Source organism: Cyphellophora attinorum (genome assembly GCF_001299255.1).
Source record: "Cyphellophora attinorum strain CBS 131958 chromosome Unknown Contig7, whole genome shotgun sequence".
NCBI lineage: Eukaryota > Fungi > Ascomycota > Eurotiomycetes > Chaetothyriales > Cyphellophoraceae > Cyphellophora > Cyphellophora attinorum.
This window is the reverse complement of record NW_017253235.1, coordinates 963,223-988,280: the sequence shown is the minus strand read 5'-3', so window position 1 is coordinate 988,280 and position 25,058 is coordinate 963,223. Positions and strand designations below refer to the sequence as shown.

Below are 25,058 nucleotides of genomic sequence, written 5' to 3'. Positions count from 1 at the left end.
CGTTCGAGCCTGATCCTGCCTGCTTGCTGGTCTGTGCAACATCCTCATTGCATTTACAGATACCTACGCACTGGTCGCAGGCTGATCCACCGCTCATCTGTCAATGTTCAATCAACCCTTCTTTTCGCGGTGTTCAGTCCCAAGACTCGTTCGGGCCTGGCCCTGAATTGAACTGGCGGCGCTCACATTCCACAGAATCTATCCCTTGCTCCATGTTCTCAACAACCCACCCATACGGGGCGCACTCCTGGTTTGCTGTCAAATGAGCTTTCCATACTTTGACAGTCCGCTGTCGACTCCCGCGGCGCAAGACTGCTGGTCCACATCACGTATCTCTGCCAGGTGCCCTTCGGCAGACCACTGAAATTGTACCCGCCCTCCGCCACTTGCCCAAGGGGTACATGATCTCGCAGACCTTGCATTTCGCTGAACACATCTCCCTCTCTAATCTCGGACTTCCTGGACTTTGCTTTTCATTACGACACACATAACATTGTACACTTCGCTAGTTGGTATATATTGGTTGCTCATCTTGGACGACATTGTCTTCAGTCAACGTTGGGAATCTGCTTCACGGGCACGAACCAGAGTCGCGTTCTGTATAGGACAGCAAGGTTGGAATCAGTGATATAACGAATGCTACATCTTTCTCGCCCGAGGTAGCAACAACTCACAACCATGCTCCAGACCGTAAGTTTGTCAGGTAGATGGGAATTGATAGGTTTGCTGAGTTGACTTGCCAGATATCCACGACTATGCCAAATGCCTTCGAGCGCCCGCTAGGTTCCACGAGATATGATAAATTTGAAAACGGCAAGAGCGCATGGGATGCGAACAGATCCATTTGGCAGGACGACGGGGCAGGAGCGGAGACCACAAGACGTACGTGTTCATTGCATAGCCGACCGACATATACTGATGAGTCTCCTCAGCGGCGGCAACCAGGCAGACTTCCTCTAGCAGAGTCACTAAGGCATCGACCGGCGCTGCTTTGGCGACTTTAGAGAACCCGCGGAATACTGCCAACGATGCTGGAACTATCTGGGGAGTCGCATCTAATACTCGTCAGCCCTCGAATTCTACCTCCCCGACCAAGCAAAAGGGTAGTGGTTGGCTCTTCGAAAGCAAAGGTCACGATCTCGAGAGCTCGTCAAGTTTGTTGGCAGGCAGTGCGCCAGAGTTCGAGCCATTCGGGAAAGAGAACCAGCAGATCAGGAACAGACCACTTCGCTTGTCTGGCGATACTCTGTCGTACGATTCACAATTCGCTCCTTCTCTACGGTCGACTGGCCCTTCGCAACTTCCTGCACCGGATCGTACACTCAGAAATGACGTTGGCTTCAACAGCACGCTGGCAGGTCCCACTGACAGCGTCAATCATATTTCCTCGAACTATTCCTCCAAGATTACGTTGCACGGTCTCGGCATGGATGCTGCTACAACAGCATATCACCTTCCAGGACGTGTCAGCCACGATGCCACCTCTCCTACGTTGACTCGGTTTGCTCGTCAAGCAAATGGCTATCTGGAGAGAACTGTCGGCTCGGCTGACAAAACGTCCAGCAATACGTCTGGCAATTTCCGGAACATAGAGGTCGACAAGAAGTCGTTTCCGTACAGCAAGTTCCAGTCGTCATCAGCAAACCTAGATCGCGAGGTATACGTAGTACAAGATGACTTCGCACCTGAGACACTGGCAGGAGCCTATGAAGCCGGCAATTTCTACGACTCGAGCATCTATTATGATCAAGAATCTGGTCCTAAGCCGTCTCAGCACTTGAATCAACAATATACAGGCCTCGACGGGAGATCTCGGTTAGACTATTTGGTACAAAGTCACAATCTTCCAAATAGCGGATATCATTCGGCGTCTCTAACGCCAACATCTGGAACAGAATCGCAGATCGAGAGCGGTGCGACGAGCCGGACCTCTCATCATGACTTGGCAGTGGCCGGGCAGCTCGGAGGTCCCGATGACTATGCTGCCTATGTCAGTAACGGAGTCGTGGTGCCCCTGAGCATGGTGCGCAGTTATGGAATGCAGATGAGCCCACATGCTCAAAGCTACCCTTACTATGGTTTCCCTGGCTACGGTCTCACCCAAGGTCCGCTCCGGCAGCTCCCACCAGTCCGCAGTGCTCTCCTCGAAGAGTTTCGTCTCCATCGAACGACCAAGCGTTACGAGCTCAGGGACATCTTTGATCATGTCGTAGAGTTTAGTGGAGATCAACATGGCTCTCGGTTCATCCAGACAAAGCTCGAGAACGCCAATTCGGACGACAAGGAGCAGATCTTCAAGGAGATCCAATCGAACTCACTTCAACTAATGACTGACCTCTTCGGGAATTACGTGATTCAGAAGCTCTTTGAGCACGGCAATCAGTCGCAGAAGAGAGCTCTCGCAGACTCGATGCGCGGACATGTTGCGGCATTGTCTGTCCAGATGTACGGCTGCCGTGTAGTGCAAAAGGCTTTGGAATATGTTCTTTCGGATCAACAAGCGAGCATTGTAAAGGAACTCGATGGCCCGCAAAAGCATATCATCAAGGTCATCAAGGATCAGAATGGCAATCACGTTGTCCAGAAGGCCATTGAGCGAGTTCCTGCCGAGCACATCCAATTCATCGTTGAAGCTCACCGCGACGATGTCGTCAAGCTCGCGACTCACACGTATGGCTGCCGGGTCATACAGCGAATACTCGAATACTGCACGCCCGCGGCCAAGCGGATCATTCTCGATGAAGTCCTGGTTTGCCTTCCACCGTTGATCACCGACGCGTTTGGTAATTATGTTGTTCAACATGTCATTCAGAAAGGCGAGCCTCCGATCGACGTCGGGTCGTGGAAACAATTCTACAACAACTTTTGGTGTACTCGAAGCACAAATTCGCCAGCAACGTCGTGGAGATGTGTTTGGATCACGCGGACGAAGATCAGCGTAGCAGGATGGTGTCGAAGCTGATCGGCGTCAACGCCGAAACTGGACAGACAGCCGTGCTAAGTCTGTTGCGGGATCAATACGGAAACTATGTCATACGTAAGTCATACGCTCTTGCTCACCCTTCGAGCAGCTGTCGTTGACCTTGGCGTCTGCGAACACGAGGAATGTCGCTAACTTCTCAACAGAGAAAATCTACGGGCTTCTGACGGGCGTCCAGAAGGCTCAGCTTGAAGATGAGATGCATGGGTGTTTCATGCAGCTGAAGCGCACCAGCTATGGCAAACAGGTCGTAGCAATCGAAAAGCTCCTATACGGTGGACACCCGCCTTTAGCGCTCCCAGGACCTCCTCCATCAGGCCCCCAGCAGCAACAACAACACCCACAGATGCAACTCCAGCGGCCGCCAACTGGCCCCCATGCGACAGTCAAAGCTATCGGTCGTGATGTGGCACGACCAATCCATCAGATGCAATTCGGAAACCAGCCCCCCTTCCACTATCGACCTTCCGATCATCGGCAAATGGGTGTCCAGGACCACCGGTCTCAGCAGCAGCATTACTATGCTCCACATCGACAGCATGCCACTGGCGTTTCGAGACGGTAGTAGACCTGGACGCATCGAATCATCTTAGCATCCCAACCACGAACACCTACAATTTCTCTTGTGTATACTTATCTTGGGAGGATGATCGAGTTCGGAACCTCACACCTCATCGACCCCAATAAAACAGCTGTCGCTTATGCCGGCTGCGTTTACACCTGATCAACCTGTCCATACTCAAGGTTCCACAACTTATTTCAACGTTTAGGGCAACAGGGTCGGAAATCCGGCCATGATGCAAGGAATCCACCAGTATTAATTGTTCATAGCATCACACGACCGAGTACATTACAGAAGAAACCGCGTGGAGGATGAAGATCACGCTACACCATACAAGGAGTTCGGGAAATTTATCAGCAACTTCAAAAATACATTGTGCACCAGGTATCTCTGGAGGAGCTTGTTTACCAGTGCCGGCAGGATATGAAGTCGCTATTGATGAAAAAGAACCACAATCGGCGAAGCTGATGAGCTGGAAAACCTCCGTATACAATCGATAATGAGCTGAAGTGCGCAAGCAGCGTCACCTTGGGAAGAATAGACGGCGCCACTTTCGCTGCATGCCCTTTTTGTCTTCTTTCATTTGCCCGTGATGCGCTCTCGACTATGGCACACTTCCGAGCACGACGGAGCTTTCGTTGAAAGACTCAGTCTCGACACTGACACGAATGTCACGCATTCTGTCGAAGCGATTCAGAATGCGCACGTGATTAAATATGGCAACCGCCGGCGTGCCCAACTTTCCGGACCAATGGGGAAAGTACGACTCTTTTTGCTCAGCGGACCCAACGAGGTGTACTTTTCTCCAGCTCAGTGTCCAGCTTGCCTCAGGCGGTGCTTTCATGGTCTTTCCGGAAGGTAGTCAGACGCGCAGGCGGACCTATAGCGACCGTCCGCTCTACACAAAATTCGACCCTCTTTGGATCCCTGCTTCCGCTCCGCTTCCACCAGCGGAGTGCTAATCATTCCGGTCGGAGTGCATCAAAAGTGTCGAGCTCATGCGTGATGCCAGATGTCCTCCAGTTGAGATATATAAGGTATGTGTGATAATCTCCAGCAGCCTGTTCGCGCTCGCACCTCAACTCCGGTTTCATCGACCTAAAACACCTTGAAATCACCTGCATACTTCGATCCTGTTCCCATCATGCACATCCAGTCGCTGCTCACAGGCAAGGGCCTGAACCTCCTACCTCTCGGTCTGCTCTGCTTGGCTGCCGCTGTCGGCGCTGCGCCCGTCGTTCCAGATGCAAATCTGTCAAGTGAGTACAATCCTTCAGCCTGTGCCAGAGATGACAAGTCTCCTACAATCGTCCGCACTTTCGACTTCAATGCAGACGGACTTCTGTGCTAATATGTAATTCTTTCCTAAGGCGTACCCCCAGAGATCTGGAACCCCACAATGGTTCCGCCCTCACATTTCGACGCGTGCCAAAGGCCCCACGATCTCGTCATGCCCTTAAGAACAACTTGGTGCTGGCGTGGCGAGCCGCCTCGATGGGAGAGTGTTCATTGCGATAAATACACGGCTTCAGATTGTCCACAGGCAACACCCGAGGAGCTATCGGGTTGCGCTACGAAGTTCGTGATGCCCGGGACAAATCTAGCTGTAAGGAGACCCGCTAAGTCGTGGCTTTCACCCAAGTTCACGTCTGAAGGGCGCCTAGGTGCAACACATCCACCTTTGTCCCAGTCAAGTCAATCAGCTCGCGAACGAGCATCTGACGGCGTGACGGGAGTCGCTGCCGCAAAACACGACAAACGCGCTTTCAGGCCAACATTCACTCAACATTTCGGCATCACGATGGGAACACTCGCTGTCGCGGGAGTCGTATTGTTCTTTGGTTCCTGCCTCTACGTCACGCGTAACGTCGAGCGTCCCTCGGCCCGAACTAGCCCAATGACTACACTGGAAGCCGCTCGAGAACCCACCTGCACATGTCTCCATCATGTCGTCCTCCACGTCCGTCCATATTCACACAGACAGCCTCACTTTACGGCTGTGCGGGATGGATGTCCCTGGGACAAGAGGTGTCTTGTGGTCCCAGAAAGAGCATACTCAGGTGTGAGCTCGACACCTTAAAGCAAAAGCAGGGTTCAGTCAGGCTTGCACCCACAGGGTGAAGCCATTCTTCGTCGGTCTGGGAAGCCTCTGAGAGAGGAACCATGCAGATTTCAGATACTTAAGCAGTCAAGGGACAGTCCTATATCCGTTGATAGCAGGATATGTCACGATACTGGGAGTCTACTCTACGCCTCTCGCCTTCATAAAATCCACAAAGTCAAAGAAGCTCTTCTTGTACCTCCTCTCCTGCGTCGTGCGGTTCACCGTCTGCACGCCGAAATGCGCATCATAGTCACCAAACTCCCAGTTGTCTGCGAACGACCACATGAACGCCCCTGTGACCTCCACACCGTCTTCCCAGATCGACTTGAGCATTCGCTCATGAAGCTCAGGTAGTATAGCGACCGCGGCGTGTCGAAGAGTTGATCGGGTAGGTCCTTTGTCGCCTCGGAATAGACGGGAAAACCAAATTCCGTGATCACGATTGGGTGGTACCATGTGTTGTAGAGGTAGTTGAGGTAGCTGCGGAGGTAGGTTGGGGTGATGTAGACGTAGGAATGCGAGCGATAGCCGATGTCCCAGCCGTAGATATTGACAGTGGTCTGGTTGACGCAGTATGGACGGAACGTATTGCTGCTGTTACTAGCGCAGTCGAGGATGCTGTTGATAGAGCCAGGAGTGGGTGGGGCGACTACAGTCGCGGTGTACGGATCGACGCCAATGAAGTCGATTGTTCCGTTCAGGTAGGCCAGGTCGGTCTCGTTGAGTGGCACGTAGTCACTGATAGTCTGTTTGTACGAGTCTGGATAGTCAATGCCAAGAGCTGTTGGGTTCAAGAACGGACCGAGCTGGAAGCTATTGAAGTGATTGGCCGCGTAGACGTCGGCGTCGGACGACGGGTCGCGAGGAACGCCGAAATTATTGTTGAACTTCATGGCGATCTTGCCTGTTCCGTTCAGCTCCTCCTTGTAGAAGTGGTAGACTCGAGCATGGGACTTGATGACGTGGTCAATCGATATGCCGTTGTACGAGTAAAGTAGAGGCTCGTTGAAGGTGTACCTATCACATTATTAGCATGACTTCATGGCTCAAGAAAGAAGTATATACCAGACTGGCACCCTGTCGGCGAAGTGAGTCATTGCCACCTTCGCATAGTTGACAAAGGCATCCGGGAAGGACTCATTTTGGTAGGCTCCATTGACGTAGCCAATCTCTGGCGGATCTGCAGCAGTGCTCTGATTGTCTCCATAGAACTGCAGTGGTGTGTCGAAGTGCAACAGAGTCACTTCGGGCACCATGCCCTTCTCTAGAATGAAATTGATGACGTCGTTGTAGTGATCAATTCCAGCTTGGTTGACAGGCGTTCCTGGTAATGCGAATGGCAGAATACGAGTCCAGGCGATGCTGAAGGAGAAGTACTTGACACCCATAGCAGCCACCCGTTCAATGTCCTGCTTATAGTAATAGTAGTTCTCATTCGTGACATAGTCCTTAGGTCGATCATCCTGGACCAGTATATCCATCAGTGATGGCGACTTGCCCTCTTGAGCTGTGGCTCCTTCGATCTGGGAAGCTGAGCTTGCCACGCCAAGAGCAAACCCTTCCGGGAAGTTGTAGCAATCTGAAGGCCCAAAGTAGTCACGTGGTGGAAGCACCAGCTCGCTCGTCGGAATCGCTGTAGGTGAGACAGTGGTGCTGAAGAGACTGGTCTCTGTGAAGTTCGGTGGATTGGCGGTCACCCATAATGCCGTCCAAGCAGCTTCGCCATATGGATCACTGGTGTCGTTCGCAGTGCTTGTACCATTGGGATTCCAGTTGCCCCATGTTGTGTAAGAGAGAGATGGGACAAGAGTCGTTAGTGATGCTGGCGATGATGCATAAGTAGTACTTGCCGTCGGCGCAGGTACGGATGTGGCATATCGAACGGTCTCGCTCAAAGTGTAGCTGAAGGATGTGTGAGAATAAACTGGTGTTGAAGCATTGGTAGCTGTGCATTGTGGCCTAGCTGTAGGACCTTCGGCAGGGATATAGATCTGCTGAGCTTTTGCCAGTGGTAGAGCAACGAGGAGCAACGATATGGAAGCCATTGCAAAATACCGGAACCAGACTGGTAGTTGCATACAGGATTGTACCTACATAGTCTGTCTGATATACCTTCACCAAGGTAGCATTGCCATGTGGACCCAAATTATGAAGGTCGAGCTGCGTAGCTCCCCGGATATTTCGTGCTGTCATATCATTTGTACATTCGGTCGAGCAAGCGCCGTCAGGGACAGATGATGCAACCTGTGGACTAGGTGTGGTATCGGTAGGGTTCCCCAGAGCGGGGTTTCAAAGTTTTTGCGCCCACCTGCCGGTACCTAATGTGCGGAGATTGAGCTTGAGACCATTACTCCGCGGTCGATCTTGTCCGCAAGGAGCAACCAGATCCAACACGATTCAATAGACTGATGATGTTTGTACGAGTGACTCGTGCAGTCGTGGGAGTCGAATGACCGGCGTTGATGAACGAGCGACCGCACTTTCGTGGGGAGCCTGCAACGAAACAGGCTAGTACGTCGTGGCGAGGTCGATTTGATCATACGTTGTGGTCCTGCTTGAATTTGCCCTCGTCAAAGATTTTGTGTTCCCGAGCGATTTCCCACTTCACATACCCATATGAAGTACCGGCCCAGATAGCAATGTACGCAAAAAGAACTCCGAGTGACAGGCCGAAAGCATAGTGGAAGTCCAATGTCCAGATGACGGCGGACACGGCACCAATGTACGTCAGAACACCAAAGATCCACCAAAGAGTGAGGTACAGAAACATCCTGCGAAATGCCTTGTTCGACTCGTATCGATCATTGTATCGAACTCGGAACTCTCGATCCTGGAGGCCATCGACAGCAATAAAGTCCTCGGCAGCATAGTAAATGAACGGCCTGAGGCCTGTCCCCCGAGCATGACTGTTGATTCCGATGGGTATCTTGTATGGATGGCATGTTGTGATCACCATGAGAACGCCCAGAAATCCCATCAGACAGCTCGGGCCGTACAGATAGAGATGAGGCATGACCAGCGAGCTGCCTACGACAAACGGGATCAAAGCCACGAGCATGGCGACGGCATAGACCCATGAGGTTGCGTCAAGTTCCCATTTGGACCTCGACAGTAGAGGAGCACACTCTTCCCGTCGAAAGTACAGCCTCCAGACTCGAGCAATTAAGATCCATAGCTCGCCGGCACCGAAAGAAATGACAGCATAGCCCAAGATGTCTTTGTCGTACTCAGGTTTGGGGATCGGACAGTCTGGTCCTGGCTGAGCATGGTAATCGTTGCGACACTGCCGCTCCCATTTGTGCTTGTGACTGTTGTACCACGTATAGTAGATAATACATGGGACCACAATATCAAACAGCAGGATCGCCGGCAGTCCTAAGGTTATGCCCAGATGTTCGAAAGGGTGGGCCTCCTTCTGCATCATTCTCGTTTCTTCGCGTTTGAGCCGGGGCAATTGACTTGAGTAGTCGGTAAACTGGCGATTGGTGGTGTTCGTACGGGGTCGAGTTGGACGACGGAGCAGATCGTTTGGATCCTGTGACGGAGCAGCGGTGTGCTCTTGTGCCGCAACGGTCCTGCTGTCCATACCTGACAGCTCATCATCGCTGTCTGCAGAAAGCTTGGCCTCAAGGTCCTGTAGCCCTGGTGCAGAAGTAGCCGTTGCGCTGTTGGTCGTTTCACTTGCCGGTTCCCAGCGATTGGCTTTCGACGCCGGCACCGTGTCAGCCATGTCGATAAGGATTTGAAAACTGCTGTTGCACCGTGGAATCAATGGTCATGTCAAAATTTACTTGATAGATCTTTTCTTTTCAGTGCAATGGTTTCGCGAATGTTGACTCAGCATATGCCTGCGAGCTGCCGTCATAGGCGATCCGAGCAAGCCGAAAAGGTTTAAGTGCCTTACCTAAGTTGACCAACATGCTTGCCAAAACCATCCAGATAGCTTTCCCCCTAAAATATAGCTAGCTTCACATTCCGAGTCTGTCCGGGTCAGACTTGTATGTCGCTTGCGAGAAATACCCTATAAGAAGATGAAACAGCCATTCGAGCACAGTACAGGATTTCAGACTGCATGAGCTGATACGCAGACATTGTACCTATAATGAGGATAGATCGACTTGGCGCGGCTCATCACAGCTTGCAAGTCTGTTGCAGACACCGAGGCCCGGCTGCTGATTGCACTGCGTGGTCGATCATTTATTGAGAGCCTTCCCAGCGACCCAAAACAAGCGAAAGCAAGCCCAGCATCCGCCGTACCAACTAGCAGTCCGCAGCAAACTCAAAGGCGTGCTATCGATCAAGACATAACACGCGCCATAAGCGATAGATGAGATGCTGTACAGAAGACATTGCGCATTGACCACGTCATTCGGCACGCCAGCAACGATGGCGAGCACAACCGCTGCAGCAAAGACAGGGTAGTTCTCGACACGGTTGGAGTGTGCAGCGCCGGCCCGCTTGATCATGTCAAGCTGTGCCCGGGTGATTTTGCCGGATTTGATTGCAGCCTCGCCGTACTTGTCGACATTCTCTCGTGGAGCTGTGTTGTTGTCGATGCCGTAGTACTGCTTAAAGGTTCGCTGTACCAGGATGAAATGAGCGAACACGAAATTGCCTATCAGATAGTACGGTGCATGGCAAGACGCGCCAGCTCGAAGACCCAGAGACGACGCGATTGACGCCAGAAATCCGAGCTGTTGTCCTGAGGCGGAATGCTTGAGAGACGAGAGCTGTTGAGACGCGAATCCGCGTTTGTCCTGCACAAGAGGGCGTCCGTCATTCAGTCTGTCTGCCATGATCGTGCTGGCTATGATATTGTACTTGATGCAGGACTAAGATTTGAAAGTTGAAGGGGTTGTCGACGTTTGGGACTGCACGATTCTTGAAGGCCGAGGCGGTGGGGCGAGGGCCTAATCCCTAATAATGAAGTCGCCGCACGTACGAGCACTGACTTAGCTTCTTTAGCACCTAACTTCAAATTGTCTCCGAGCCGGGTCGATGTCCAGCGTCGTGCTTCTGATACCTCGAAAACATAGGTCAACTCGCGCATTGCATGAAGGCGAGATGTAAGGTAAAGACAGGCGCGTTGATACATTGGTAGGGATTAAGGTGATTACCTAATAAGCAGCTCTACATCGCCTGACGCGTACCCCTTCACATCCAACTCGACGTCTCTAACCCATCCGCGCGCCCCTCGGCGATCGCCTGACCTTTGCAGGCGGCTCCTCAGGCTGCGCATATGTGCCCGTCTCAGGATAGCTGATCTGGAAGCCGGTGTTCTCTGCCCAAGCATAGCTGTTGAATTCAACGTCATGCTGGATAACCTTGTTGTTGTCATCCATTTGCTGATACGTCATCCCTCGGACGCGGTTCTTCACTGGCGCATTGGGGCCACCGATGCCTTCGAATTGCCAGAAGAAGACTAGGGAGTTGCAGTCGTGGATAATGGCGATGGTGGTGATCTGTCACATGTTGAGTCAGCCAAAGCTATCTTGAGAAACCCGGAAGAAGGTACGAGGCAGGAAATGAAAAGGCGCAGCTGATGAAGTGCCAGATCGGCGCAGTGGCAGGAGTTCAGTAAGGGAAGTCACGACTTACATTCGGAATGCCAGGCGCGGCAAGCGTGCCCTCGATATAGGCAGTCGCGTTCTCATATACCGGCGTGCCCAGAGGGTCGGCACGGAGGATGTTGATCGAGTCGCCATACTGGACGATATCGGGCGAGAAGAGCTCAGTGGCAACTTCGCGAGCTTGCGTGATGTTTCGATGTTGCAAGAAGATGATCGACTTGTCGACGATGTCCTGAGCATCGGCGTCGGAAAGACAAGACCATGCTGAGACAACCGCAGGTAACAGCAGAAGCAGCGAGCTCGTGAGAATCGTGGTGAGCTGCATGGTGACGATTGTCGCAGAAGTTGGCTGGTACAGTAAGATGGGGCTGAGCCGATGGAAGACGAGATGGCTGGTGAGTAACAAAGCACGAAAAGAGATCAAGTACACCCCGCCACGTCCTATATATCAAAGGCAGGAGAGTTTGCCTTCAGCACACTTACGGTACCCCCAGCTTCACTGACCGACCAGCATAGTAGGTCCGTTCGCTAACCCAACGCCTTAGCCTCTGGAGAGCTCTGTCCTCTTCATCGGAAAGCAAGATACCAAGACATGGCCGCCCTGTTCCCATGCGAATCAGCGACCACGTTACGAGCCAAGTGTTTCTATTTGCGGTCGATCATAAGTCCATGATGTGGTGTGAAGGAGGCTGGACCTTTCCTCCACCTTGGCTATGCACGCCGAGGCGGAGCTTTATTCGTGATGTTGTTCGTGGTACGTTGGGTCCATGTACCTGCGTCATCCACGTTGCGATGCAGGTGACTGTCGCCCCGATCAATAACGCTGAACTCACCTTCCAACGTCTTCTGAATACAGTCTACGCAATGCTCGATCTGTGGAACACGAGCCGCTCAACATTTCCGCCCTCAATCAGGTTCAGCAGGTCTTGCCAAGAACTCCGGAACTGCAACAGCGCTCTCACGCGTTGCCAAGCTCGATCAACGGCGGGGAGGCTGGAGATGTCCACAGACCAGGTACCTTGGTACCTGATCTGGACGTTGAGCGCGTCATTGACTCTAACGATGTGCAAGACTGCTTGTTCTGGGGCTATCTCAGGTCCCCGTCCCAACCAAGGGAAGGTATACCAAGAGGTGGGAAGTCCGTAGCGTACGCTACTCGAGAAAACCCTACAGTATAATGCCGCCACGGAACAGCGGTACACGTACAGCTTGAGCAGGAGCCCGCCCAGCCACCTTGGCGGAGCATGGGAATCTGCAGATGTCGATAGGACCCTGCATGGCCAAGCTGAATATAAGAGCTTTCTCCGCAGCACCTTCAAAGCGAGCTGATGTGATGATATCACGAACACCAGTTTGTGAAATTCTACCGAAGCGAAGATCGTACCAAAAGTCCAAGTGGAAGCCTTACAGCATCGGCTCATCCATCAGGAGACTCAAACATTATTATTATAGACTTCGGTAGTAGGTCGCCAAATCATTGGCTAGTCCTTTCTGAGTCTCTCAAGCCGTCCACCGCTTCTCCTTCTTGCCATAAGCGCAAACATCAATGGCAAACACCTGCCCACTGATCGGCATTGGGCCACCTGCGCCACCGGTCGTGACGTACAATGTGCAGCCATCCTTCGAGAACGCCGCAGACGTGGGACCCGCGAGAGTCATGTCATCTCCGCCGCCAGCGATCAGCTGCACCGAGCCGTCATATGGCACCTTGTAGACCGCATTGGGTGAAGTCGCAATGTAGGCAGCACCCTCCTTGACCGCAAAATCGTCAAAGTTGGTGCCGTTAGGCGCAGTTGCAACGACCTGGACACCGCCTGCGGCCGAGCCGTATTCGTCAATGTAGACCACACCGTACGTAGCTTGTGCAGAATTTGTCCACAGTAGAACGCCCTTCTCGGGGATCCTGATGCCGTTGATTCCTAGCTGGAAGAACTCGGGTACAGGCGCGAACTCAGGTGCCGAAAGTGCTGTCTTATAGTCGCCAGTCTTGTAGTTGACTTTCCACACCGCGCCGAGACCCGAGTCGGCAATGAGGACACTGTCACAACCTGGAAGCTTTGCAACACCATTGAGCGCGCCTGACTCGGGGATCTCGGTAATCAAATCAACCTTCGCTGGTGTCTCATTGAGATCGATAGAGTAGACCGCGCCGGTGCCGGGGACGCCAGCAACACCGCCAATTACTTGTGGACCGAAAGAGAAGTTGCCGGCAGAAACAACGAAAACATCATGCTCGACTTCGGCGATGCCGATGATTGATTGCGGTCCAACGACTGTGACAATATCCTCAGGAATAGGGTTCGCTGGGTTGAGCTGCACAAGTCTAGCTCCAGTTACGAGAGTGAGCAGGAGCTGGCCGTTCGAGCGGACGGCGACATTCTCGATGTTCTGGTACTCAGTGTTCGGATACTGGTAAACTAGCTCGATGGGATAAGTAGCAGCAGCGAGCGCGGTCAGCACCGCAAGGCACAGAGATTTGAACAGCATCGTCGACGAGGTGGCTGGAGCGTTTCCGATGTGTTTCTTGGGGCGGTCATGTTCAACGTACCTTGCAGCTCTTTTATGATGCGAGGTCCATGTGAGTTCAGGGTACCTCACAGCAATGGCAGAATAGCTGCATTAGCTCTCGGACATTTGGCGTCCTGCCAAGTGAACGTTCATCCTTCGAAGCCGATGAGTTGTTGTATTGACTTTGTACTCGACACCTACTCGCTAGGTGGCGAGCGCTTGGCTGAACAGTACATCCGTTCGCGCTATATGCCCTGGTGCATAAGCGTCGGACGTTCGATCTGGGGTTGCCATAGAATGTCATGGGGGAGGTTGGCTTGGCTCCAGAATGGTGAAGTCATGACTTAGCATTGGCAAGACATTTGGGTCTTGGAGGCTGGTGGACTTGCTCTGGACCTCACTCGGGCGATGAAGTGGTGCAGGACCGTTGAGTCCCAGCAAGGCTCTTGCGCATATGAAAGCCAAATGATGATGCCAGTGTAGAAGGGATTTGTGCAAAGTTGAACTTGAGGAGGTCCAATGTCGAGCCTAACCTCATTTGGTTCGGTGCCGTGCTTCAGGCTCATGCCAGACCGGTTGACCACCTCGTGCGTACTTCAGGCCGGTCGACTTGGACATTGAGATCCAATTGTGAGACCGATAGACGGTGATCGCTGGAGTCCGGTGAAAGTACGGGTCTACGGCAGACCACGGTGTTCTGGGACCCTACAGAAAATTACTTGACTGTCAATGGGACTTACATGGCCGGATGAGGAGCCATCCCAATTGAGACCGGTTGACAAGAATAATAATGCAACGGACAGTATGCAAAAAAGGCATGGGAGTTTGGTCGAAGAGACTAGTCATCGATCCACTACCTCTCACATCCGTGTTGATGATACCTCCACTCTCAAGCCGAACGCTGTTTCATACAACAAATACAATTTCTCCAGCTCCCCCAACGCCTGTAGTCGCTAACATACGAAATACAGTCTTTATAAAGTGACGGGTCCTCTGCCTGACCAATCAGTCCAGCAGCCTGCTCCTCTTTCCCACTCAACGTCATCGATCTGGAAATACGGTATCGACAAGAGGAATTCCATAGCGAATGTGGTAAGTCTAGTTGAAGACTCGGAAACATTCAAAGTCCTCCCTAAGTCACTGTCTATGAGTCCTGCTCCGAGCGCTGGGAGTTCGAAGAATCTGCATCGGTGTCTGTCTGCGACGATGCGGCCGTGGAGGACTGAGTCTTGAGAGCGCGAGCCTTTGCGAACAGCTCTCTGCCGTTGAGTTGCTTGGACCCTGCCATCTTGCGACCTTTGATCGCGGACAGCTTCTTCGATGTTGGAGACATCATGGCGTCTGAAGGGGAGATGTAACTCGTTGTCTGGTCGTTTCGGATGGGAAACGCTGCGGTGGCAGGCATCTTAAGGAGATCGTTGTTGGACGCCGTCTTGTCGGCTGTGTTGGTCTTGGATGGTGAGGTATTTGGGGAGCGCTCTGTCAGAGGACCGGAGGTATGTTTGGTGGGCGACATGATGACTTGTATGCTATTCTTCGGTGCGGATGAGCAAGGATCGGTGTTTGTTTGGCTGCTCGGTAGAGCCTATGAGGGTTGCGAGTGGTTGTCGGCAGGGAGGGTCCTGGTGTCTAGATCCCTGACCGTAGATCAGATGCGCTTTAGGGCAAATATTCCCTGGTTGCTGAGGTTCTAATCAGTGCTGCCTGGTGCTGCAGTGTTGCCACAAAGGTATGAGTCAGTGCAGAGCGCAAGCGAGATCAGTCGAGTACTCTCGTCCAGTCGTGCTGTACAGCATGTGCATGGAGGCAGGGGTTTATATTCTCATGCGAAAATGTTGTCGCGACCAGAATGACGTCAAAATAAACAGTACTATGCCACTTTTGGCATGCCCAGCTTTCCTCTTCCACCTCCTGCCATCATGGTCACCGACGCCATCACCGCACAATGCCACCTTCGGGAGCCACGCAGTCATAAGACAAGAGGCGAGGTCCGAAATGGATTCTCATGTCGACTTCATGATACAGGAATGTGTGCCAGGTGATGCAATGTGCTGGAAAGTCTCTCGAATTCCAGTTGCTGTTTCTGTCGTCTACATGGGCAGAAAAGTGAGTTTCAGCACTTGCTGGCACGCCTTGAGAATCTCTACAATGGACGATCGCGAAATGCGTTCTCAACGGCAGCATACGCGTCGTAGCCGTATAACCAGCGCTGGGCAATGCCACACGTCCTGAGATGTCAGTAGATGCTTACGGCGACACAAACACCACAGTGGTGAAGAACTTACCAACGACTGGGGAAGCGTATCGAGTCATCGATCTCATCTTTGCCCAGCTGCGATGCGAAGATTCGATCTCTCTCTTGCTGTTCCGGTCCGTCCGGCATGTGAAATTGATGGCGCTGTCCAACGATGGTATGTCAGCAATGGGGCTCAATTCTCCGGGAAAGGCGACAACGGTTCCTGCCTCAGACTTCTGGCATCAAGCATACTTACTTGCAAGAACGTCTCCTTGGCGACCTGCTCCCCTCGCACCTTCCTGACCCGCTCATATAACTCCACCGCCCGCTTTATCTTCTCTCCTCTTGATTTCTCTTCCTGCACAGAGCTACTTTCGCCCGCGAGCGCAACCTTACCTAAGCACCAGCCCAGCACCGCTCCATCCTCGAGGGCACTGTTCGCCCCCTGTGCTAAGTTCTGCGTTAGCTTGCATCGGGACGTGAGCGGGGAGTGAAGGACGGAGGCAGAGGGTAGTGTGCTTTGGGAGTAGGAGAAGAAGACATCAAGGCGGACTATAAAGCCTTGATTCTCGAATTCGCTCCCGGATTAGTTTTGAGAAGAATACTCACCCAAATATGGCAACATCGGGTGGCACGAATCACCAATCAAGACCAATCTGCCCTCTTCACCTACCCACCGCTCCATCTCCGGCCTGTGCATCAACTTCCACTTGTCGACTTTCTTCACTTTCTCCAGAAATCTCAGTAAGATCGGGTCCCAGCCCTCGAACAACTGCTTCATCTCACTGACCTCGCCTACCTGCCGGGCAACATCGTCTGGCAGATCATCCGGACATAGCAGAACAAGGTTGTACATCCGTGAAGCGCCAGCGCGTACTGAGTAGCCAACACAGTGAGCGCCCGGGCCAGTCCAGAAGTGTGCTTCGGGATTCTTGACCAACTTTAGGAGCTCTTCATCAGTGCCGAGATCTTCAAGAGTGAGGATGATCCGATATGCTAGATCACCCGTGGGTTGAGGGGCATCAGGGTGGCCGAGAAGGAGTTCACGACACTTAGACCAGATGCCGTCGGCGCCGATGAGGATGTCTGTTGCGTAGCTGGAACCACTCTCCGTCGTGATATGTACAAAGGGCCCTTCTTGCGACGAGCTCAGTGTGAGTGAATCGAATCTAACGTTTCTTACTCTCTGTCTCCATTCGACCTTGACGCCTAACTCCACTGCTCGCTCGTAGAGCAGACTCTGTAGATCACCTCTGTGCACATCGATGAACGGGAACCCGTCATACCTAGTTGAATCTCAGCTACTTAGATGGCATAAACTCCATAGTCGGAGACTTTGTCCCGTCGAGCTTACCTACCGTTGCCTGCACCTCACATCAAACCGCTCGTCGCAAGCCAACACTTTTCCATCCGCGTACCGATGCACCACTAATCGCTTTGGTTCCGCGCATACCGCTTCAACACGATCCAATAGACCCCAGCGAGACAACAGCCGGGTGGCATTTGGCGTGACTTGCAGTCCAGCGCCCGGTACATTGAGCGATGGTACAGACTCGAGGATCTTGATGGACGGTCGATCCGACTCTGGCAAGTCGGCCGTCTCGAGAGCTAGCGAGATGGCTGTTGCTAGACCAGCGAGCCCGGCGCCTACTATTGTAACGTTTAGCGGTCTCTTTGCCATGTTGTGAAAGTCTTGAAGGTCTTCAAGTTGTGAAGCGTCTAGTGGAAAATCATAGCAACGTAACCCGAGGCAATGCAGTGCTGCTCAAAGCATGTGCGGTCAGCAACATCAGTAGCATTGGACCTGGTTCAGTGATCGCAATGCTTCTGCACGGCCTTCTTACGTCGTACAACAGCATGGGCAATGATGGAAGAACCCTGAAATATACGGGCAGTAGCAATTCGGGGAGACGTGAATGTGGTTCCTCGGAGTATTTTCGTCCGAATTCTAATCAAAGGCCGTATATACACCAGATCGAGACACCCAAACTCGTCGCCAAAACGCTCATTTAGTCCAAGCGCAGCAAGCTGATGGCGTTTATAGCCTGTTCATCTCCAACTCATTTCGCTGCGAGGAAGAAGGTGTTCATCGTCAAGCAAGTCACCATCACTACCAGCCCATATATACTCAAAGCCAAAGCCAACTTCCTCAGCAACTTCAGCCGAAAGTTGCGCGTCTTCTTCAGGAGACTTCTGCCTCCGAGGCTAAGAAAGCCGCTATTGGCGAGCAGTCCTTCGCTCTCTTCTTGTCCGCTGGCGTCAGAGCGCCGCCGCACTCGCTCGGCATCCGAAACGCCGGCGGGATCATAGTCATAATCGTAGTCGTCTTCCTCCTTGCACAGCTTCTGATGGAGTGGGTTGTCCGGGCTCGAAATCTTGTAGTAGAACAATCCCGGGAGAATGAACGAGATTGACGTACTGCCTGTGCTGCCGACGTAGGCTAGCACATATTCCAAGCTGGAAACCATCATGGCGACAACATAGCTGAGGATGATAATAATGGTGGTGATGAGCGCGAATCGAGTCTCTGAGATTTCAGTGCTACGCTTCTTTCCCATGGTTAGTAATGGGACGTCCCGCGCTGGAGAGCTATCCGGAACGCTCAACGAGTTCGACGATGGCGTTGCAGAACGCGACAGTCGCTTCGTGAGAGACTTGGATGGTCGCCATTTGAGCACCGCGTCCACCGATGCTCTACATGGGTGGACTTGCAGAGGGTATGAGAACATCACCAACACCACAATGGCAGCCCGTCCGATCGTCGCAGAGACCGAAGGCGCATACTGAGCCACAATATTGCCTCCAACTTCATTTCCAAATGACAGATATCCTGTAATTGCAACCAAGACGTAGATAGCAGCGGCTGTACCTATGGAGACCCCGACCACGGCAGTCGTCCGGAAATGGGAATTGTCCGCAATCTCATTGAGCACGCTGAACATGTTCTGATGACAAGTGTAGGCAAAGACAATGACAGGCAAGGATGATAGCGCTAAGCTCGGCGATGCCCATTTGAAGATCCGCAGCGGAGTCTCATATCCAGTCTCCGGTAGGGTGTCGTGCGAAGCAAAATGGTACACGACCAGAACAACAAGGTACGATATCGAGATGAGCGCAATGACCGACGTATACTTCAACGAATCGAGCCTGCGTAGATACGATAGCGGGATGCACACCAGCATGAACGCTGTGATCCAGAAATGTCGATCCAAGAGAAATCGTGCCAGGCCTTCCTCTTCGGCGAATCCAAGCACAACTCCAGGCATCAAATCGCCAATGATAATGAGATATGATATTCCCACTCCGAAGCACTTAATCGCAATCGCCGCGTCGAAGATGATGGCCGCGTTTGGGTACGTGATCTGGCTCAGCGCGAAGAACGAACTCGATCCTCGCTCGAGATATGCCGCGCATCGAGTCTGTAGGTATAGGCCGAAGCCAGCTGTGAGGCCAGCCCATAACATCACCACTATTCCCAACACCATACCCATATGCGACATTGCGAGGGGCATGGCCAGCACACCAGCGCCGACGATTGTGTTGAGCAGATTGATGACACTCGAGATCCATGTCGCCTGACCGGCCGTGCCGGTGACATCGTTCTTGCCACGCCGCCTGGCTCGCGATGGTGTGCGGCTTGAGGGTGCTGAGGACATGGTGGTCTGATAAAGGGTGGAGGTGGTAGTCTTATGGCCGCCACCTCATCGCGCTAACGGGGCAGCGAGTCTGTATGTGCTGTCAAGTGTATCGCTGATTGATAAGAGGTAATCTAGCAATTATATAGGGCGTTGATATTGTGATAATTCTTGTGTAAGGTGTAGATAAAGGCAGACAGGATCTCGAGTTCAAGTTCCCTCCAAAAAGTCGTCATACCCCATTGCCAAGCCTCTCCCGCCGGAACGGCAACGCTTCAATTTTCCGATCGCAGCTTTCGTTTCTTCCCATTTATCTGACTCTCCTCATTCTTCCCATTCACGTGCCCCTCCTCAGTCTTCCCGTTTGTCTGACCTTCCACCAGTCCCCAGCCTTGGTCTTCAGACTATCAATGACCTCGTTGAAGACCGTGTCGCCGTTCTGCACACTCGCTCCTCCCACACCCGTCGCGCCCGGCCCGACATTGTTCAGGAGCGGCACGTCCCGCACATGATCACACAGTACCTCTAAGCATGTCCCTCCCCGAATCTGCACTTTGTTGCTCCCGCCACCCGAGATCTTCTCGGCCATCTCATTATCCTTCACCAAGTTGAGCATGACTTGTGCGGTTTCCTCGGGAGTGACCCATTCGTCCTTGTCCTTACCTTCCTGCTTGACCATCTTGAGCTTCTCCGGATGATCAGTCCAAAGTGGCGTCTTCACGACGCCGGGTAAGACACAAGCAACACGAATACCGAAGTGCTCTTCCAGTGCGGTCATGGATTTCACGAATGCTTTGACGGCGTGCTTAGCTGCATAGTACATTGGTACTCCAAGATCGGCAACTTCGGCTGCTATGCTGGCAATATGGACCACAGTCTTGGGATTGGACGTGCTCACTGGCGGCGACATGTTCAACCAGTGAGAGATCGCCATCTGCGTGACTCGAATCGGATGAGTGATGTTGATGTCCAGGGCAGCATAGCGGTCTCCTTGTGGCTTGTCCCTCGAGACGCCTGTGCCGGGTGGGATCCAGAAATTGGAAAAGGGCGGTTCAAAGACACCAGCACCGGGGCAGACGATGTCGATTGATCCGAAGGTGTCGAGGGCGGTCTTGAACATCTGGTCTAGGTCCGCCCAGGACGTGACATCCGTGCGTTGAAAGACTGCCTTGCCCTTGTACTCGTCAACCAGGGATTGTGCTTCTGGTCGGAGGCCGAGGTCTGCAAAGACGACATTGGCTTCATGCTTCAGTAGCAGACGTGCAAACTCAAGATTGATGCCTTGATGAAGCTAGTCAGTTGAGCTTCGCCTGACGAGATCCTAGAGCACATACCAGAACCCGCGCCCGTCACAATCGCTGTCTTGCCAGGTATCGTTTGTGCCATACTGATCTGCGCCACTACAGCTCAACCATGCACTGTTTGGAAGCTTGACAACAGGCAGTCGAATGCAATGTACTGTACGCGGAGCAATATTAGATCCTCCTCAAACCAGCCCTGAGCTTCTCACATCATACGAACTATATTCGCACAGGGTGACCTGGTTCGCAACTTGAATACTATAGGTAGAGACCCGAGGACATTGCCTATATTTCACCGAGGCACGCGGCGCCACAATGGTGCAACCATACTCCACTGTCACAGCGAAGCCGTAGTACACCCCGCGGCGAAGTCGGCGCTCGATGGCCCGCACTTTCAGCTACCAGATACTCCGCGCTCCTGGAAGAGGGGGCTGTAGTCGCCGAGGACCTACGCCGATTGGAGTCAGGCAAGTGCGTTAGGGGGAGGGGCATGGATCGAGTATGGGGTTACCCCGGGGCGGTTAACGACAAGCGAACAGCGCGTCACGGGATGAGAGGTGGACCCCTTGTATATCGGTCCACTTCAAGCTCTCAATACCAACGACATGGCCTCAACTTCATTTGATTACGCGGGTACCTTCAGCCGCTACGACCACAGTACCTTTGTGGTCGTATTCCACGTCCGAATCTGAGTCGCTGCTGTCGCTTGAGAAGCTTCCGAGTGGCTTCTGTACTATGTCAAGTCGGGTAAGCAAGCGCTCGTCGCAGAACCCGGTGTCAAGCAACAGGCTTCCAGTCAGGCGACCGTCCTATGAGGCATTCACTGGATCGACAACATCAGCACAGCGAAATCCGGCGCGACGACGGTGCGCCGTTGGAGTGTAGCGTAGGAGAATGTTGATATTCAACAACGCTGGAGCTGAATGCGAATCATTCTGACAATTTGGGCCGACGTCACTGCTGTCCAGAGACCGCATCATCGGACCCTATCCAACTTTGACCCGTATGTGATGCATGGTCGTCCAACTATCATCTGTTGCCTACTTAGGAATGCCCATTGCTGAAGGTCAGGTGGTTCAGGGATCCTCGTTCTTCACAGGACACAGCCAACGTATTGGCAAAGGCTGATCCTTCTCTCGACTCCACAACAACTCCTTTGCGTGGCATTCAGCCCCCGGAGCTGGATCTACACGCCAGATTCTCTGCACGTCGGTGTTCAGGGTCAGTGATGGAAACTCAATCTCGGCCCATGTTGAGTCGTCGTACGGATCCATGTCGTAGCTGGTGAACAAATACACGTCTGGATTCTCGCTTCTCACGCACATGGTCTGTAGGAGGCATCCGGTGAAGTGATATTCAGCGTCACCTACATCAATAGGAGGCGGAAAGTTTGGCTTCCACTGGCCGGGCTGAACAACGAGCGGCGGAGGGCCAGCCCTTTCCATTTGCTCCCAGTGGTCGTCGAGCCAGAGGTATTGCCGGTACAACCACTTTATATCCAGGACGTTGTACATGTGGACTGAGGGGAGGTTGTTCGCCTTCATCCAGCCTTCGCACCATGACAACCAGACTGCTAGATCTTCGTGAGTAGGCATGACCTCAGGACCATTGGCTCTTTCTTCATCGGTTGGCGTCCGAAGGTTGGAATAGAAGACGAGATGGTTCTCGGGAACGAGCCTTCCATGGTTGTTGGTGTCTCTCATACGCTGCTCCATCTGATTGAAGGTAGGCCACAGCAAGTCGCAGGCCCAGTCATCGTCTCCAGGTCCGTTCTTGACGCACTGGCGCTTATGCAGCGTTGACTGGTTGTGCCTAGCTTCAGGCAAGCTGAGATTCGGAACAGACTCTGCTGAGTGTTGTGGACGAATTTCAGGGATATTTGAGTGCTCTTGGCTGGATGCAGTATCCTCTAGTGAGATGACCGACGCCTGTGGGGCTGGACCGGTAAGGATTACTCTTGCCAGGACCGTGGCAACGAGCATGCCCAAGATGAGCAGCTGAAGAGTCTGGATACGCATGTCGAATCGGTAACCTCAGCCGATGACTCGAAGAGATCTGTTGGAAATCGAGTCCTGAGCTGAGAGGCTACACCCTTTGGCGCTTCAGCGTCGCGTGGTCGAATGCCAAAACAAGCGTCGAAAGCAAGGCCACTATTCTAGCGACTTGGGCACCGTTGATAGCAGTGTTTGATTTGATGTATGAGCATGTTCGAAGATGACCGTCGACGACAGTGGTTAATATACTCCTGGCAAGCATAAACTGGCACGCCACGTGAAGAAAGCACTTTCACGGCTTTCACTTACGACCAGCTCGGCTTGAAGCGGACTGTACCTGTATTGACAGCTATAGGTTAAGGACCCGAGCCGATGAGCCAAAGCCAAGAATGCGGTGAGGTAGGTGGGAGATGCTGTTAAATATCCATCCACTAGCATGCTTTACCCATCTATGCTTCCTATGGGCGAATACGCATGTTTGAAGGCAGAGAGTTAACGGAAAGGCAAGCACGAACAACTTCTGCCCAGGCTCCATAGCCCGGCCTGACATCTAATGCGATCGTGGTGTCAAGACGAGATAGTGTCGTTGAGCCCAAGAAGTTCACGTGGATCACCTGATGCTCTAGCGCCCATCAACGCATGAGGAGTCAATGTGGCTAAGCTAGGACTTTCCGCGACGAAGGATGATACTTCGCGATCATCAATTACTAGGTAGGTGGACCATTGCGGCACCCAACTACCTACCAAGTCTATTCATGCTTTGTAAAACTCCTTCCAGTACCCAAGAGCGATTCGAGACTTCCCAAGAGATGCTGATGGTAAGAGAGGCTGGATCATTGAGCCTGCCATCGACGATAAGCTCCTTCCTCCATTCACGGCAGTTACTGTGTCCAACTCCAAGTGATCGGCGCTAGGCGGCAGCCGTCTGTATGCCATTGAGTCTGTTCCCGCAGCAGTGACATTTGAACACAGAGACGGCCAACATGACGATACAGGTCGACATCCCTCAGGGCGAGTTATCGTTCACAGGGCAAATCCACTTCGGCGTGCCCTCCGGATCCCCTCTCGCACGATCCCAAAGAACTTCTTTGTCCGCCTCCCCCTGATGACATCCTGGAGCCGGATCAACCCGCCAGATCTTCTGGACGGCCGGATTCTGCGTCAGCACCCAGAATTCGACATCAGCCCACACTTGATTCGGCTTGAAGTCCCCTTTCTGCGTGAAGAGGTAAACCTCTGGATTCAGCGTTGCACGACAGTACGCCTGGAGCAAGCAAAAGGTGAAGATAACTCCGGCGTCGGCGCCTTGCTTCGGTTGGAGATTAGAGCCCGGGTTCAGCATGCCAGGATCGCTGCCGGTGTCCATGAGCTCCCAATTCGCAATCACCCACTCGTTCTGCGTCTTCCACCAGTCTTCACTCACGCCCTGTCGCCAGTTGATGGCTGGCAGGTTCATGGCAGCCATCCAGCCCGCAGCCCATCTCACTTGGATGTCGTAGGTGGTCTCGTCTTTGCCGCGTTCCTCGGGTGTCGGCTTGCGGTTGTTGGTGTAGAAGTAGTGGTGGATATCAGGTGATACTTTCACGCCATCCGAAGCATCGTTCAGGCGATAAAGCATTTCGCTCATGGTCGGCCAGAGGAAGTCGCAAACAATCTCGCCATCGCTTTGCTTGACGCACTGGCGCTTCTGAAAGGACAATGGTGTGGAGCTGACATTGGGGACGACGTGATTGAGATCTGAAATTGCTGGCCCGATGGTGTTGACTGGACCAGTGGCGATCACCCGTGCCTGAACAGCAGTGATGAGGAGGCCCAAAGTGAGCATGCAGAATGCTCTGAGGTGCATGTCGAACAAACCAGAGACCTTGTTCGGTTTCGATGACCGGCTGAGGAGGGCTTTCAAGGTAAGGACGTAGAAGCTCGAAGACTCGGAAGTTGTCGATGAGACCGCTTGCACATGGTGTGTGGGAGTTGTCGAGGCAAGTGATATATATATTGCTGGCCAGCCATGAGCTGTAAGTCACTTGATGAAGTAGTATCATTGCAGCTGATATTCTCGTGTCCCGATTGAAGTTCAAACTGTACTTGACCGCCGGAAGAAGCAACAGTTCACTCACAGCAGGTCTCTGCAAGTGAAAGTCCGATGGAGAATTGTTCCTAGAAATCGC

The 25,058-nt window shown here is 52.8% G+C and overlaps 12 protein-coding genes across 12 annotated transcripts; 1 reads left to right on the top strand and 11 right to left on the bottom strand.

Annotated features, from left to right (window-relative positions):
* Nucleotides 1–678: 678 nt before the first annotated feature.
* Nucleotides 679–3,545, top strand: AB675_9845 (Pumilio-like protein; the record flags this gene model as incomplete). Its single annotated transcript, XM_018150416.1, has 5 exons — nucleotides 679–690; nucleotides 744–882; nucleotides 933–2,838; nucleotides 2,895–3,037; nucleotides 3,127–3,545. 5 exons carry the CDS (start codon nucleotides 679–681, stop codon nucleotides 3,543–3,545), a joined length of 2,619 nt encoding a protein of 872 aa, XP_018002407.1.
* A 2,239-nt stretch (nucleotides 3,546–5,784) lies between these two features.
* AB675_9844 (Beta-glucosidase 4) lies at nucleotides 5,785–7,691 on the bottom strand (the record flags this gene model as incomplete). The annotated part of the gene is made up of 3 exons (XM_018150415.1): nucleotides 5,785–5,904; nucleotides 5,955–6,663; nucleotides 6,712–7,691. 3 exons carry the CDS (start codon nucleotides 7,689–7,691, stop codon nucleotides 5,785–5,787), a joined length of 1,809 nt encoding a protein of 602 aa, XP_018002570.1.
* A 491-nt stretch (nucleotides 7,692–8,182) lies between these two features.
* AB675_9843 (uncharacterized protein) lies at nucleotides 8,183–9,376 on the bottom strand (the record flags this gene model as incomplete). Its single annotated transcript, XM_018150414.1, has 1 exon — nucleotides 8,183–9,376. One exon carries the CDS (start codon nucleotides 9,374–9,376, stop codon nucleotides 8,183–8,185), a length of 1,194 nt encoding a protein of 397 aa, XP_018002512.1.
* A 463-nt stretch (nucleotides 9,377–9,839) lies between these two features.
* AB675_9842 (uncharacterized protein) lies at nucleotides 9,840–10,442 on the bottom strand (the record flags this gene model as incomplete). Its single annotated transcript, XM_018150413.1, has 1 exon — nucleotides 9,840–10,442. The coding sequence occupies one exon, from the start codon at nucleotides 10,440–10,442 to the stop codon at nucleotides 9,840–9,842; it is 603 nt and encodes a 200-aa protein (XP_018002244.1).
* Nucleotides 10,443–10,820: 378 nt separating this feature from the next.
* AB675_9841 (uncharacterized protein) lies at nucleotides 10,821–11,541 on the bottom strand (the record flags this gene model as incomplete). Its single annotated transcript, XM_018150412.1, has 2 exons — nucleotides 10,821–11,108; nucleotides 11,245–11,541. 2 exons carry the CDS (start codon nucleotides 11,539–11,541, stop codon nucleotides 10,821–10,823), a joined length of 585 nt encoding a protein of 194 aa, XP_018002202.1.
* Nucleotides 11,542–12,716: 1,175 nt separating this feature from the next.
* AB675_9840 (uncharacterized protein) lies at nucleotides 12,717–13,703 on the bottom strand (the record flags this gene model as incomplete). The annotated part of the gene is made up of 1 exon (XM_018150411.1): nucleotides 12,717–13,703. One exon carries the CDS (start codon nucleotides 13,701–13,703, stop codon nucleotides 12,717–12,719), a length of 987 nt encoding a protein of 328 aa, XP_018002290.1.
* A 1,165-nt stretch (nucleotides 13,704–14,868) lies between these two features.
* On the bottom strand, nucleotides 14,869–15,240 carry AB675_9839 (uncharacterized protein; the record flags this gene model as incomplete). Its single annotated transcript, XM_018150409.1, has 1 exon — nucleotides 14,869–15,240. The coding sequence occupies one exon, from the start codon at nucleotides 15,238–15,240 to the stop codon at nucleotides 14,869–14,871; it is 372 nt and encodes a 123-aa protein (XP_018002361.1).
* Nucleotides 15,241–15,867: 627 nt separating this feature from the next.
* AB675_9838 (3-hydroxybenzoate 6-hydroxylase) lies at nucleotides 15,868–17,641 on the bottom strand (the record flags this gene model as incomplete). The annotated part of the gene is made up of 5 exons (XM_018150408.1): nucleotides 15,868–15,952; nucleotides 16,010–16,122; nucleotides 16,217–16,405; nucleotides 16,634–17,246; nucleotides 17,379–17,641. The coding sequence occupies 5 exons, from the start codon at nucleotides 17,639–17,641 to the stop codon at nucleotides 15,868–15,870; spliced, it is 1,263 nt and encodes a 420-aa protein (XP_018002328.1).
* Nucleotides 17,642–18,020: 379 nt separating this feature from the next.
* On the bottom strand, nucleotides 18,021–19,616 carry AB675_9837 (Vacuolar amino acid transporter 5; the record flags this gene model as incomplete). The annotated part of the gene is made up of 1 exon (XM_018150407.1): nucleotides 18,021–19,616. The coding sequence occupies one exon, from the start codon at nucleotides 19,614–19,616 to the stop codon at nucleotides 18,021–18,023; it is 1,596 nt and encodes a 531-aa protein (XP_018002260.1).
* A 316-nt stretch (nucleotides 19,617–19,932) lies between these two features.
* Nucleotides 19,933–20,981, bottom strand: AB675_9836 (Short-chain dehydrogenase 3a; the record flags this gene model as incomplete). Its single annotated transcript, XM_018150406.1, has 2 exons — nucleotides 19,933–20,876; nucleotides 20,930–20,981. 2 exons carry the CDS (start codon nucleotides 20,979–20,981, stop codon nucleotides 19,933–19,935), a joined length of 996 nt encoding a protein of 331 aa, XP_018002304.1.
* A 991-nt stretch (nucleotides 20,982–21,972) lies between these two features.
* AB675_9835 (uncharacterized protein) lies at nucleotides 21,973–22,914 on the bottom strand (the record flags this gene model as incomplete). The annotated part of the gene is made up of 1 exon (XM_018150405.1): nucleotides 21,973–22,914. The coding sequence occupies one exon, from the start codon at nucleotides 22,912–22,914 to the stop codon at nucleotides 21,973–21,975; it is 942 nt and encodes a 313-aa protein (XP_018002564.1).
* A 982-nt stretch (nucleotides 22,915–23,896) lies between these two features.
* Nucleotides 23,897–24,736, bottom strand: AB675_9834 (uncharacterized protein; the record flags this gene model as incomplete). Its single annotated transcript, XM_018150404.1, has 1 exon — nucleotides 23,897–24,736. The coding sequence occupies one exon, from the start codon at nucleotides 24,734–24,736 to the stop codon at nucleotides 23,897–23,899; it is 840 nt and encodes a 279-aa protein (XP_018002331.1).
* Nucleotides 24,737–25,058: the final 322 nt, after the last annotated feature.